Source organism: Leopardus geoffroyi, chromosome A1 (genome assembly GCF_018350155.1).
Source record: "Leopardus geoffroyi isolate Oge1 chromosome A1, O.geoffroyi_Oge1_pat1.0, whole genome shotgun sequence".
Taxonomy (NCBI): domain Eukaryota; kingdom Metazoa; phylum Chordata; class Mammalia; order Carnivora; family Felidae; genus Leopardus; species Leopardus geoffroyi.
In genome coordinates this window covers 131577786-131592695 of record NC_059326.1, presented here as the reverse complement: position 1 = coordinate 131592695, position 14910 = coordinate 131577786, and the positions used below count along the sequence as shown (strand labels likewise).

General features: G+C 35.5%; 1 protein-coding gene across 3 annotated transcripts in view; it reads right to left on the bottom strand.

Moving 5' to 3' along the window:
* Positions 1–758: 758 nt before the first annotated feature.
* The window catches only part of RNF180 (ring finger protein 180), a 206383-nt gene continuing 192231 nt past the window's right edge, over positions 759–14910 (bottom strand). For all 3 annotated transcript variants that reach the window (XM_045494411.1, XM_045494422.1, XM_045494432.1), the window contains one exon: positions 759–1755. In XM_045494411.1, coding sequence (XP_045350367.1) covers positions 1556–1755 — 200 coding nt within the window. In that variant the 3' untranslated portion in view covers positions 759–1555. The remainder of the gene's footprint in view (positions 1756–14910) is intronic.

Sequence of the window (14910 nt, the reverse complement as noted above, 5' to 3'; positions counted from 1 at the left end):
ATTATAAATACCGATTTTTATTTCTGTAAGGTAATACTGAGCTTTGTCAAAGACATCTTTTACCAAGATACTAATTATATGTCACTAGGCTACAGCATAACTTACTTACATATTTTAATACATGAGCAAAAAAATGATGGTTCTAAACTGTATGTAGTTTACTGCTTTCTAAATTTGATAATATCTTATGTACATTGTTGTTTTCTTTCACTGTATCATTCTACCCCATTTCCCAGAACATCACATACCATCAGATAGCTGTTTTTACTCAAATACAGTCAGTAGTAATTAGGCCGAAATTGGACTTTCCCTAGACTGAACTCTCGAAGCCTTGTCAGACACAGTTTGGATGGTTATATTATTTTTTAAGTGCCATGACAGGTTCACTTACCTTGTGTAAAATATGCGTATTGCATGATCAGAAATGTGATGACATAGCGTAGGAATGCTGGCTGAGTGGTTCCTGTGTTCTCATAGGCTACACAAAGACCACGTGAGTGACTGAAATAAGGAAGCTTATTTCTTTGTGCTTTAGTTTTCTCATTTTTGAAACTGAGATGCTTGCCCTAATTGTTTCCTATACTGGGATAGTTCAGATTTCTTTTTTTTTTTTTTTTAATTAAGGGAAAAACTAATTCCAAGGCTTATGGTACAATACCGTAACAATAAAAAGAAATGCCAGGTTTTCTTCGTATATGTCATAAGCCTATTAACAACAGTTCCTTATTCCAGATATTAAATCACCTTAAACAATGAAAAAAAATGTAAAAGCCACTCTTTATTGCACATTTACAGTATATTTGACAATTTCTGCGTTAAATTACTAAATTAGATACATTTTGGACATGCACTGCTCTTTTAGACTAAAAATTGGTAAATTTTTCATATCCTCAAATGAGTAATCCTGCAATTTGGAGAGTTAATATATTTCTCTTTCTATTGGTGGGGATCAGTCTCAGATTTTTTGCATTTACTATTCTGTTCTTATAATAATAAAACATGTTGTACTAATGCTAGCTATTATTAGGTCTATGTAAAAAAACAGCCAGCTTTCCTGATAACAGAACGGGAAATAAGCAGAGATAATTGGAAACCAAAACTGAGTATACCCTGCTAGATTAGTTCCCAGGAAATATAACTTATCTTTAGTGCACATAATTTGCCTAAGAATAAGTGGTGATTGGCTAAATATTTTGTCAATAAAGATACTATCTACCCAGATTATAATTTTCTTTTGTATTTTTACAAGGAGGGGAAACCTCAGTCTTTACAATTAAGTATAAAACTGGTATTGTAAAATTAGAGCCCATAAATCCTAAACCAAGAGGAACTAGGAAATCAATAGTGCATCACTGCTAAGTGCTAGACAGACTAGTTCCTGAATAAACCTTAGTTTGTTACATGAAAAACATTAATAAATAAGTCCATTGTTCTCAGACTTTCTATAAACACCAACAATTTATACAATGCAACATTATAAAATCTCATTTTAAAAATGTTTAATTGTTATCTACATCATTTGTGATTGTTCAACTGTAGTAAAGTATGAAAATTCCTAAAATGGAAAGAAAAAATAGCAAAGAAAGCAAAAAACAATGAATCCAATGACCCAGTTCACTGAATAAATATAGATGATCACCATATCCATGTCAAACCACCATCCGCGGCTGTCATCCTCAAAGTGCAGATAATCCATTCTATGTGCACCATGCGGGAACTGCCTCCTTGTAACTGGGGCTGCACGTCTGTGGAAACCTAGAAGATGTATGAACACATCTTAACGCTCACTGAATTCAGACAAATGCTCAGAAAGGAAGCTACCATGAACAGAGGGTATCTTGATGCCATTGAGTGGTAGGTTGTATTCCTGACATTCCCCACCCCCACCGCCCGGCCCCCGCCAATGATAAGAACTATGAGAAGTCTCTTCTAGTTAAGGGTTTTTAGGGCAGGAACAGTAAAATTAGCAGAGTATGGGATATGGAGTCAGGAGACAAGCTTTGTTCTGTCACTTTCTTGGGCAAGTTATTTGATCACTTCGGGTCTCCCAATTTCTCATCTACACCATCTAATAACTTGATTACCTTTGATCCTCACAGATTTTTAATTTTTTTTCACATGAGAGCATTTTCTAAGTTTAAACTTGTTCAGGTTTTATTTTCACAAGTGCTCTCTGTAACTTCTGGTCACTAACTTAACCTTTTATCTTTTACCGTAAGAAGTTCATTGTTATTTGAGCAAAATTCAATGAGAAAAATGTCTCATTTCAGCAGTGAATAAACTGTGCAGAAAAAACAGTAGGCCTTTGAAGAAATTTAGCTTTAATTTTTATAAATTTTGAAGCGTGGGCCTACTTAAAGAAACTGGTATATAAAAAGGAAAACTGAAAAGTAAGTGATAATGTAGCAACAACCTTGAAGAAAATACATGGGAGACGTGAATGTGGAACATCTGGGCTAAATCGAGATGCTACCAGGTACTTGTGCAGTGGATGTGATTCTATTCCCAGTCTGAGAGTGAGTGAGGCCTCCCTACTTTTCACTTATAGAAAATAGTTGGTTCTTTGTTAGATTCCATTACTTTGTGTATTGATTGGCTCTAGCTGGGTTTTCATGCTCTCGACTGCTCTTTGCAGGGTACGTCAAGAGAGACGTGAGCTCTAAAATGAAAGCACTGCTTAAGAACATGGGAGAAGGAAAAGACAATTCCAATAACATGGGAGTGCATAAAGAAAATCATATAAATGAAAACAACAGAAACAGGAAGTACCATTTTACATCTCATTAAAAGGTATTTTAAAAATATAACCTCCTTATATGGTTAAAGTCACATCAGTGGTTGAAAGGAAGACTGGATGAAAAATGCAACCAGTAATTTTAGTCAACTCCAAGTGCTAGCAAATTATAAAACTAACCAACCATCAAACATACAAAAAAAATACAAACAGACCAAAAATCCCCTACTATATCCTTTTGCCTCCCAGGGCTCTGAAAGTGAACTATCTGAACTATAAGAAGACAACTGGATCTAAACAAAAGTGTTTGGTAAAGGGACTAATTATACCAGGAATTAAATACAGTCAATTAGCATTTAATAATGGTAGGTGTGAGCGTGTTTGTATGTGACTGTGTGTTTGTCAGTGCTTATGTGTTTCGGTTCCAGAAAAACCACTGGCTTTAGCTAAAGAAAACATCATCTGTATAAGTAAAGGGACCATCCAATAGAAACACCATGGGATCTTTCCCAGGCAGTTGGTGGCTCTTCGATTTCAGTTTTTAGCTGGCATTGTTTGAGAGCTACCTTACAGCATAAGGAAACATGTGTGCAGGGGGACTTGACACAGAGTGCATTAGACCTTCTTTTGGGGGTGGGGTCCTAAATGCAGAGCATTTTGGGAAAGCATAAACCGTCCAAGATGGTCCAAGTGCTGAGTCCCAATTTTAGCTGATCAGGCCAAATGGTCATTTGCATTGTTATGTGTTTATTTTGTGGATTTTTTTTTGTCCCTCCATTGAAGGCAGTTGCCAGGCAGTGCCTGAGGTTAAACATCACTAAGACTGCAACACCCTACGAGCACCAGGAGAATGTCTTGTAGACAGGTGGATCCTGGTTCCTAATTCTCAGGTCAAGGTGATGAGAAGGTGACAGGATCATTTTGTGGCAGCCTGGTGTTTGTACAGTTGGGTGAGGATATCCTTGTAGATCAAAGCCCCTGGGGCCTCAGCCTCAAACGCAGCCACCAACAACCCACTATCCAGCAAAGTTCCACCAGGGAACAAAGCCAGGGACCCCAAAAGCTCACAGATATGTATGGCACAGGCCACCCATTGACAGTACAGGCTCCTGGACTTGAGATTCCTCTGGGGTGGCTGGTGGTGGACTCCAGTGTGGCTGTAGCCCCATTTCTAGCTCTGTGTAATACACACAGAAGTGCCGTCCCCAAGGGTACAGACACCTTCCAAACACTCTGACACAGCCTTCCTCCTACTTTAAGGGAGCCATTCTTCCACATGGCTCCCTAGACAAAGCTAAAGTCCCATTTGTTCTGAGGCCACCCTGGCCAGGCATGTTTCAGACATTATAGCCCACTATGTTCAGGCAGTGTAATAGACACTTGCACTCTGTCTACAGAAGCTTTGGGTAGATCTGTACCTATAAAGATCTGAAAGAAGGACAGGGTAGGGCAGAGGAGATGTGGAAGGATTTTAGGACTAGCTCTATATCTGCAGAGAGATACATGCAATAGACCTCAAGGGAGGGCCTCAAATAAGCAAATCCAAAATTTCTAATCTCTCAGGGTACAACATTAATATTTTGAGGTGGAATGAAAAACCAAGGAAATAAACTGCCAGTACCCACCTTAAAAATGTGATAGTTCTTTTATGCCTAAATGAAAAATATATCTTAGAATTATTGTATCTCCTTGTGAAATGTCCTTTTTCTTTTTAATATGTGCATGGTAATTATTTAGAGCTTGAGTATTTTGGTAGTTGCTAGTAACTCTGGTGATAAAGGTTTTCTTAGTCTCAAGCTTGAAGCAGATTGTGGTTCACCATTCTTAACAATGGAAGAAATGTTAAAAATTAGGCTCTAGATCAGGCTGCTTATTCTGATGGCAAGGTTAAACTCACTTGGGTATTAATCCAGTTATTTAAAGTCAAATTTCTTGGATGATGGACAATTCTAGATTACTGTTTATAGGTTTTATATTACATTTTAAAATACAAATTGTACATATTTAAGTTGTAAGACATATTCCATATAAAGGCACGTAAAAGCCTACTCTACTGGCGAATTTCCAGTGTCTTTTCTCAGATGTATGATCTACAAATATTTTCTCCCACTATAGTGGTTGCCTTTTCATTTTGTTGTTTCTTTTGCTATGGAAAAACTTTTTAGTTTGAGGTAGTCCCACTTGTTTATTTTTCATTTTTTTCCCTGAGTTTTGTGGTTATAACCAAAAATCATTGCCACAGCTCATGTCAGGGAACTTAGCCTCAATGTTTTCTTGCAGACTTTTACAGTTCCAGATCTATTTAACTTTGTAGTCAATTTTGAGTAGATTTTTGTGTACGGTACAAGATAGGGATCCAATTTCATTCTTTTGCATGTGGCAATCCAGTTTTCCCGGCAACATTTATTAAAGGGACTATTGTCTCCTCATTGTGTATCCCCGGCACCCTTACTGAAAGTTAGCTGGTGGTATAGGTGTCTATTTTTATGCCAGTACCACACTTTTGATTACTATAGCTTTGCGATAAAATTTGAAATCAGGAATTTTCTTTCTCAAGATTGCTTTGACTATTTGGGATTCTTTAATGGTTCCATAAGAATTTTAGGATTGTTTTTTTCTATTTCTGTGAAAATGCCCTTGGTATTTTGATAGGGATTGTGTTGAATCTTTATATTGCTTTGAGTAGCATGGACTTCTTAATATTAAGTTTTCTAATCCATGAACATGGAATAGCCTTCTATTTAGTTGTGTCTTTTCCAGTCACTTTTAATTAATATTTTCAGTGTTGATTTATAAATTATATTTACTTGTATTATGTGGATTATAAACATAAAATTTTAAAGGATGAGATAAAGGCGAAATGATATTTTAGAATAAATTAGAGGGCCATATTTCAAATATGTTTTTAATAATTTATGTTTTTTGGCTAACTTCCTAATTAATTTTTATAGCAGACAAAATATTTACACTAGAATGATGTGTCATCCACTCTACTTTTTTGTTTGCCTTATTAGTATTATCTCTAATCTGATTTCTTAATAGAATTCTTTTTTAATATTTATTTATTTTTGAGAGAGAGAGAGAGAGAATATGAGCAGGGGAGGAGCAGAGAGAGAGAGAGAGAGACAGAATCCAAAGCAGGCTCCAGGCTCTAAGCGGTCAGTACAGAACCTGACACAGTGCTCGAACCCATGAACCGCGATATCATGACCTGAGCTGAAGTTGGACATCCAATAGATTGAGCCACCTAGGTATCCCTTAATAGAATTCTTTTTAATTAAGGCTCTTGTCTACTTTGTGCTAGTGGATTATCTGAAACTAGATAATATACTGTAAATCCATTTAACTGGGCATATGCAATTTTCAACATACTGTAACACACAGAAAACAAACTAATGAAATCAATCTTTCTGTGTTACCAGACTTCCAATTTTCCTCAGTTAACATTACATACCATCATAACATGTTGGTATAGCATAGAGGGGAAGTGGGAAGAGTTTTTCTCACATTCAAAAATTATCCTAACACATAACCCAAATATTCCTAAAGTAGTTTATATACATTTTCAAAAACTTCTTCACAAATAGAGGCTGGAGAACAGGTAACGTTGTTAATGGAAATTATTATTATATGTAAAAAATAAGTGATTTTTCTGACCTAAAGGATTATTTATAAACCTTAGATGTTTCAGATTCAAGTTTCACTTGTTTGGGTCAAAGGAATAATGGTATTAATGGAATAGCTCCAGAAAAAAGTATAGCTAAGAGCAGACATGGCACGAAAGATGAGTAGAGAGATCATCTCTGCTATTCCCCAGGACAGTCTCTGTGTACCCTTGTTGTCAGGATATAACTACTAATAGTTCCCCTTTCATTCTTCACGTAGCCTCATTTGTGCTAATTTCCAGCTTTGAATACCAGAAGGTGATGGTGACCCAAGATGGCTCAGGGCAGTAAGTTCTTTAGGTATGGTGGATAATGATCATTTCTTGTTTAATAATAATTTCTTAAAATTTTTTAAGTGGAGAGTTAGTGAGTAGGTCTTTATAACAATTTTGGAATTTCCAAAGCTATAAATTAGATGAGATGATTGCAATTTTCTCAATCAAAATCTGATGAAAAGAAGATCACATTATAGATATTGCTACTTGGTAAGTATTAGGTACATTATGACATTAGAAAAGTTGCCATTATACCTACCAGTGATTAATTACTAATTCCACTGTAAAATGATCATAATGAGAGGACCTAATTTATTAGGCTATTTTGAGGATTAGGTGAATTAACATACATAAAGCATAGGCCTGGTCCACTAAGAAGGCCTGGCTCAATGACTGTTAGATTTTTTTCTTCTTGTTAGGTTGTTATTATTATTATTACTCTGGCTACTATTATTAGGAGAAAGAAGCTACCTTTTGTTGCTAGAGCTTGTTCTTCATATTACATCTATCTTTTCTGATTCAGTCACTGATGGTTCGAACAAAATGTTTTCTATTTCCTTCAAGTATGAGTTGATTTTCTTAAGGCAGTGGCTGACTTTAAATAGAATGTCAGAATATCAGATACTGAAACTCTGAGATCTAGTCAATATTTATAGAGTGTGTATTTACTATCTGTTAGTGGCTGAGGGTTTAAAGATATTTTAAGACATAATTCCTGTTTTAAAAAACAATGAGTCTTTTTAAAAATGTTTCTCAAGCTTCGTTTTTAAATTATCACCTCCATAAGGGCAAAAATAAGTTAAATTTAAATTTAAGTATTCTAATCAATAAATTAACTTAAATCTGATTTCTCCCTAATGAGAGAAATTAAATAGGAATGAATACATTTTGTCAGGTGGAGTTGAGATTTTGAGGGCCACAAACTAATGTATTATCTAGGATTTTTTGGTGCCCCCCAAACCAATTTTTGCCCTCATTTAACATGCATAACCTAGAAGATAGTACGCCTAAAACCATTTTGACAATACTCAATGTAAATGTTGTAATATAGACAACTACTTTATTCCAAGAAAGTTTGGATTGGAATTAATAGCCTGAGAGGCTTCTGCACCAGGAATTCACTTTTACATGAACTTAACCACAACCTACCACTGGTGATAAACCAATAATGATTAGTTTGGTATTAGACATGGTTTAAAGAATATCTAATAATATTACTACCTTCTAACTATGCTATTTTAAAGTAAAAAAACACAATAGAGACATAAACTTCAACTCTTTCCCCCCCACCCCGATATTATAGTGGGGGAAAAAAAAAGCACAGTGCAGGGAAAGTCATTCTTATCAAGAAATCAGAAAATTTGGATTCTTGTGCCAATATTAAACATACTCGTTTAGTCAAGTCAAAATAGCTTTCCTGTATCTTTCAAGATATTCATATGGCTTTCTTCTTTCATCTGTTAATGTGATGAATTCACATAGATTTTTTTAAATGTTGAATAATTTTAAAAAATCTACTCAAGTGATAAAGTGATAGATTTTCTAATGTTTCATCCTTCCTTTCATACCTAGGATAAATTCCTTATATTCATGATATTTGTTTCTGTACACTGATGAATTCAGCTTTATGTATTTTATATGGAGTTTCCATGCGTATGTTTGTAAGGATGATTGGTGTATAATTTTATGTTTTATGTTATGTTTGCCTGGTTTATCATGATTTTATTGGCTTCATAAAATGTGTTGGCAAATAGGTGACAATTTTACATGGGTCTTTGTGTATCTGCATATCTTGCAAACAGAAGTAATAACTGCCTTTGTTCTGTACTATTTTTTGAAAGATATTCCTATAGCAAACAGTTTTGGCAGATAGTATGTCTCCCTCTGGGAAGGTGTGATTTGTAGCCTTAGAATATAGCATATTTAATCCTGTTATAAAAGAATTGAATTTTATAAGCTCAGAGTTCCATGTAACACACTCCACTTTGTGTCTAGTTATCGCGTGGGACTACCTATATGCTCTGTGAGAAAGAGGGCTCAGGTGCCCACCACAAATTCTGCTGTTTTGGCTACTTCTCTGAGTAAGAGACCATCCTTTGTTTCTGACCCAGAAATCTTACGCTTTTTGCAGGCATCCATGAAACTGGTAGACTAACCTGTTAGCTTGCAAATAGGGTAAATCTTAGACCCTTAAGGGTTCTCAACATTGACAATTTTGTGCCCTTTTTACTGTCTGAAACAATGTGCATAAAATTCAAATCTTGATGGTTTGGTAAATATAGCCTGTAAAATGATTTGGGTCCACTGTCTTTTTAGTTGTAGGGGTAAATTTTTAAATACCAATTCTTTATTAGTTGGATCAATTTATTAGTTGCTGGTCTGTTCATGTTTTCTAAGTTTTTCTTGAGTTGGTTTTGGAACTTTTATGCGACATTTTCCATTTTATCCCAGTTTTCAAATGTATTGGACTAAAATTTGCACAACTGTGGTGCATTTAGGGCTCTTCACAAATAATCTGGTCTCCTTCTGAGTACGTGGTTTATTGTGCACTTCCCTGCCCCTTAGAAGTTAGGCATGGCCATGAAACATTACCAATGAAAATGATTGCTCAAACAAAATACTGTGCATCACTTCGGGGTACAGCATTTATCAGTTTGAGAGGTTGCATCAGTCTTTTTTCCTCGTCCACAGCAGCCACCAATATACCAGACAGAGGCTGCTCAGCTGTCCTAGGTCCTAAAGCTTAAGATTATGTCCAGCAGAGTACTCAAGGGGAAAATATTTCAACATCACTATGAATTCTAATTGAAAATCACAGAGTAACCCTTAAAGCTACCAAAAAGAGAAAAAGGGTAATAATCACAAGAGTTGAATCTGACTTCTTTTCTTTTTTTTTTCCTACACATGGAAAAGTCCTCTTGGAGAAATGTCAAACTGTTTAAAATAAAGAGTGAGAAAGGACTGTGAAGAAAATCTGCAAGTCACAATCAGGTTGAGCAAGTGTATAAAGAAGAACCAGCATTTCTGAATCTCAAACAGGTACTTCTGCCACTTTAGAAACTCTACTTTATAAAAACAGTTTTACCCCAGAAGGATTTCTCCCATGTCCTAGAAGATAAGGACTATCACTTCCTGCCTCCCCCCAAATAAGGTTCCAATTTACATTCACCATCAAAGACCATAAAGTAGGTTCCAGTATTTTGAAGACTCTTTCAGAGACATAAAGACTGTGAACAATTATCTCATACATCTTTTTCAATTTTCAGCAACTTTCACAGTGCTTATACTGGGCACTAAATATGTTTGTTGAATGGATGGTTGAGTGAGTGCCTGTATATAAGGAAACACATCAGAAAATAGAATGAATAATTAGCCTATTTTTTTGAGAATGGCTCAAATCAAGACTCCCAAATATATTTTTAGCAGGAATGGAATATTATTAGGAATGTATTTGAGATACATTTTGTAGTTCTTAAGAACTACAAAAATATTCTTTAGAGGTTACTTCAGAGAGCTTTGAAATTAGTATGTGTTCTGCACAGAAGTTGTTTGCGTGACTTATCATGTATTTCTGCCCAGAGCTGCACATAGACAATCAGGGGGCACTTGGTTGGTTTGTACTCTGTGTCTGGCCTTGGGATCAGAACTGGCCCTTCTGTTCCTGATATCAAGAGGGATTAACTTGTCATCACTTCCTTGAGCCAGACCAGGCTGGCCCCGTGGGATGCATCAGGGAGGGAAGAGAAATGTGCACATGCCCAGGCTCCTAAGACTGTGAGATACGTAAGAGAAACAGAGAGAAATAAAAAAAAAAAAAAAAAAAATCCAGCTCCCTCAGGACTGCAGTTAGGCAAACTTAATGACTAATCACAAATCATACATAGGTAGTATATATATAATGCCCTGGAGGAATAGTTGGTTAGAAGTCTCACCTGAGGGGAGGCCAGTCTGCCAAGCACCCTCAGTGGGGACTCCAACCTGGCTGTTCACCACGGGGCTTCCGCAGCCAGAAGGTTGGATGCTGTGAGTTCCTGATTTGATGTATTAGACAAAGCCTTCTTTGTTCTTCTCTCCCTCTTAGGTTTACTATAATTGTTTAATTCCTTTTATTCCCTTTCCCTTGTAATTAATAAAGCTTTCCTCCATGAAACCAAAAGTGCGGCCATCGTGAATTACTATTACTCAGAGCAGTATTTAAAAAGGAAAAAAAATCATCTGTCATATGCCAAGCATTGGGTTAAGCCCTCAGATAAATCGGTAAGCAAGATGGACACACTGCATGCTCAGAGTTCAATGCTCAGAGTTCATGCTGACTTACTGGTTCTTACTTCACTGCAGTAAGCACTGAATTCATCAACACTTTACAAATAGGGAAATTAAGGTTTATGGAGGTAAAGTAATTTATATTAAGATTTGAACCTAGTTCTTTGTCTCTCATTTGGGGACAGCTTGAGCCCCAGTTCTGCTAGTTAACAACTATGTGATCCTGAGCAAGTTATTTCACCTTTCTGAGTTTCTGGAGTTGAAGAATGAGGACAATAAGATACCTTCCAGCTTTACCCATCTTACATCTTACCCATCCTACAGCTTACATGTAGTTAGACGCTTTAAAAAAAAAGGTATGTGTGCTATCCTTCATGTGTGATGGGACAGACAAAAGGTTGAAGCACGGTATTTTACTGCTCTGTATTTTCCTATTACATAAGACGTTTGTAGTGTCAAGTTGATTGATATAAATAGGCCTTAGCAGAGGTGGAGTGATATTTTTATAGTCAAAGTAGGTATAGAGTTACTCTGTTAATATACTTGAAAAGCTAATACACAATGGGTTTTAAATGTCATCTTTATCTCCTATATTTTTTTAGGATACCAGAGTCAAATGTATAAATCCTGCAGGATCAATTATTTTCTATTGAATAAGTTAAAGTACACTGTGGATTACTTATAATTCTGTAACACTGGTTTGATTTTCAGTATACAGTTGATCCTGTATATAGTTGATAATATACATGGATGTGAGCTGTGTAGGGCCACTTCCAAGTGGATTTTTTTCCAATAACTATACATATAGGCATGTATTTTTTTAAAATATTTTTTTAATTCTCAAGTTAACATACAGTGTCGTCTTGGCTTCTTGAGTAGAACCAGTGATTCATCTCTTACATATGACATGCAGTGCTCATCTGAAGAGTGCCCTCCTTAATGCCTGTCACCCATTTAACCCACCCCTGCACCCCGATCAACCCTCATTTTATTCTCTGTATTTAAGAGCCACTTATGGTTTGCCTCCCTCTCTGTTTTTATCTTATTTTTCCTTCCCTTATGTTCATCTGTTAAGTTTCTCAAATTCCACATATGAGTGAAATCATATGATATCTTTCTCTAACTTACTTTGTGTAGCATAATGTAAATGTATTTTCTTTTCCTTATGATTTTTCCTTGCTTACTTTACAGTATGAATACAAGATAGAATACATATACAAAATATGTGTTAATAGATTGTTCATGTTATCATCAAGGCTTCTAGTCAACAGGTTATTAGTAGTCTGGAGGAGTCAAAAGTTAAACACACATTTTCAACTGCATTTTCAAATGTTCAAGGGTCAACTACAGTTTATAATGTTACCAAACAAAATCATAAAAATATTTAAGTTTTTGTTTCTGTTAACCAGGTAAAAATGAATACCATGATTCCTTTTTAAAAATATTTTTTATTGTGGTAAAAAATATGTAGAACATAAAATTTTCCATTTTAACCATTTTTTACTATACAACTCAATAGCATTAATTACATTCACAAAATTGTTCAACCATTATCACAAAGGGAAACTTTGTAGTCACTGAGGAATAATCTCCCAATTTCCTATTCTTCTCAGTCCCTACTAACCTCTATTCTACTTTTTGTCTCTATGAATTTGCCAACCCTAAATATCTCATATGAATCAGATCATAGAATATTCATGTTCTGTATCTGGTTCTTTCATCCAGCATGTTTTCAAGGTTCACTGATATTGCAGCATGTATCATAACTTCATTTCTTTTCATGGCTAAATAATATTCCCTTTTATGTATATACCACATTTTGTTTATCCATTAATTTGTTTATAGATACTGGGTTACTTCCATGTTTTGGCTATCATAAATAGTAAGCACTAAGATACAAATATCTGTTCAAATCCCTTCTTTCATTTCTTTTGGGTATATATCCAGGAATTGAAGTCATGGTAATTCTGTATTTAGCTTTTTGAGGAAACTCCAAAGTGTTTTCACAGTGGGATGCTTCATTTTACATCCCTACTAGCAATCTATGAGGATTCTTATCTCTCTATATCCTTCTCAACACTTAGAATTTTGTGTTAAAAATTTTTTATCATAGCTAGTCTAGTATGTGTGATCTCATTGTGGTTTTCATTTGCATTCATTCTCTTAGTGACTAATGATGTTGAGCATCTTTTAATGCAGTTACAGATTATTTGTACATCTTTGGAGAAATGTCCATTCAAGTCTGCTGCCCTTTTTAAAACTGGGTTGTCTTCTTGAGTTCTATATATATTCTGGGTATTAAGACCTTATGAGGTAAAAGATGTGCAAATATTTTCTATTTAGGTTGCCTGTGTACCTTCTTGATAATCCTTTGATGCACAATATTTTTAATTTTAATGAAGTTCAATTAATTTTATTATAGTGTTCATGCTGTTGGTATCATATGTAAGAATTCAATAGTCATGAAGATTTACTCCTATATTTTCTTTAAGAGCTCTAAGGTTTTAGCTCTTATATTTAGGCTCTTGATCCCTTTTGAGTTATTTTTTTGTATATTATATGAGGCAGAGGTCCAGTTTTATTCTTTTGCATAGGGAAATCTAGTTGTCTTAGAACTATTCACTGCAGAAGCTACTCTTTCCCCATTTAATGGACTTAGTTTCGCACCCTTGTCAAGAGTCAACTGGTCACAGACAAAAGGGTTTATTTCTAGATTTTATGTTCCATTGATCTCTATGTCCTTATGCCAGTATCACAGTGCATTGATTACTCTAACCTTGCAATAAGTTTTGGAATTGGGAAGTGAGAATCCTACCAAATTGTACTTGTCTTTTAGGATTTTATTTTTTGTTGTTATTCAGGGCCCCTTGAATGCAAATGAAAACCACACTAGGATCACACCTACTACAATAGCTCTAAAAAGTGCTATTATAATCTTGGTAGGGATTGCACTGAATCAATAGATAGCTGTGGGTAGTAGTGATATCTTAATATTAAGTTCTCTAATCCATGAGCATGAGATAACTTTCCATCTATTTATGCCATTTTTTTTTTATTTCACCAGTGTTTTGTAATTTTTAGTGTACACATTTTTCACAGCTTTGGTTAAAATTTTACATATTTAGTCTTTTAAAAGGATGCTTACAATAGTGTGAAATTACTTTCTTAATATCCTTTCAGATTGTTCACTGTTGATGAACACAACTGATATTTGTGTGTTGATCTTGTAACTTGCAACTTTGCTGAATTTTTTATTAGCTCTATAACTTTCTTTTAGATTCTTTGGGATTTTCTATCTATAGGATTATTTCATTGCTGAGTAGAGATAAATATAATTTGTCCTTTCCAATTTGGAAGTCATTTATTTCTTTTTCTTACCTAATTGCTCTGGCTAGAATTTCTAGCACAATATTGAATAGCAGTGTTGAAAGCAGGCATCCTTGTCTTGTTCTTGATCTTAGTGAGAAGGCTTCCAGTCTTTTGCCTTCAGTTTGATGTTAGTTATGAGTATTTCATGTATGCCCTTTGTTATGTTTAGAAAGTTACCTTCTATTCCTAGTTTTCTGAGTTCCTTAAAAAAAAAGATGTTTGAGGAGAAGGAGTTCGTTAACATGGCAGAGAAGCAGGGGGACCCTGGGCTTTTCTAGTTCCTCAAACACAGCTGTATTGAGGTAAGATCACTTTGAAGATCCAGGAGATTGATCTGTGGACTGGGAGAAGGAGCTCCATGGTTGGAGGGAGAGAACATGGAAGGTGCAAGGTGCATGGAAGTGAACTGGGGGAGAGAGAATCAGCAGTGCTGTGGAGGGGAGGGAACACTTTCACGGAGAGACAAAAGGGAGAGAAGGGGAGACAGGCTGAAAGAGTGCAGCATTGGGTTTGCACAAGTGGAAAACCTCTCTGGATCATGGACTGGGGAGCAGGGAGTACTGAGTGTTGCAGGGGTTTTTGCAACGAGCATTTGGAGCTCAAA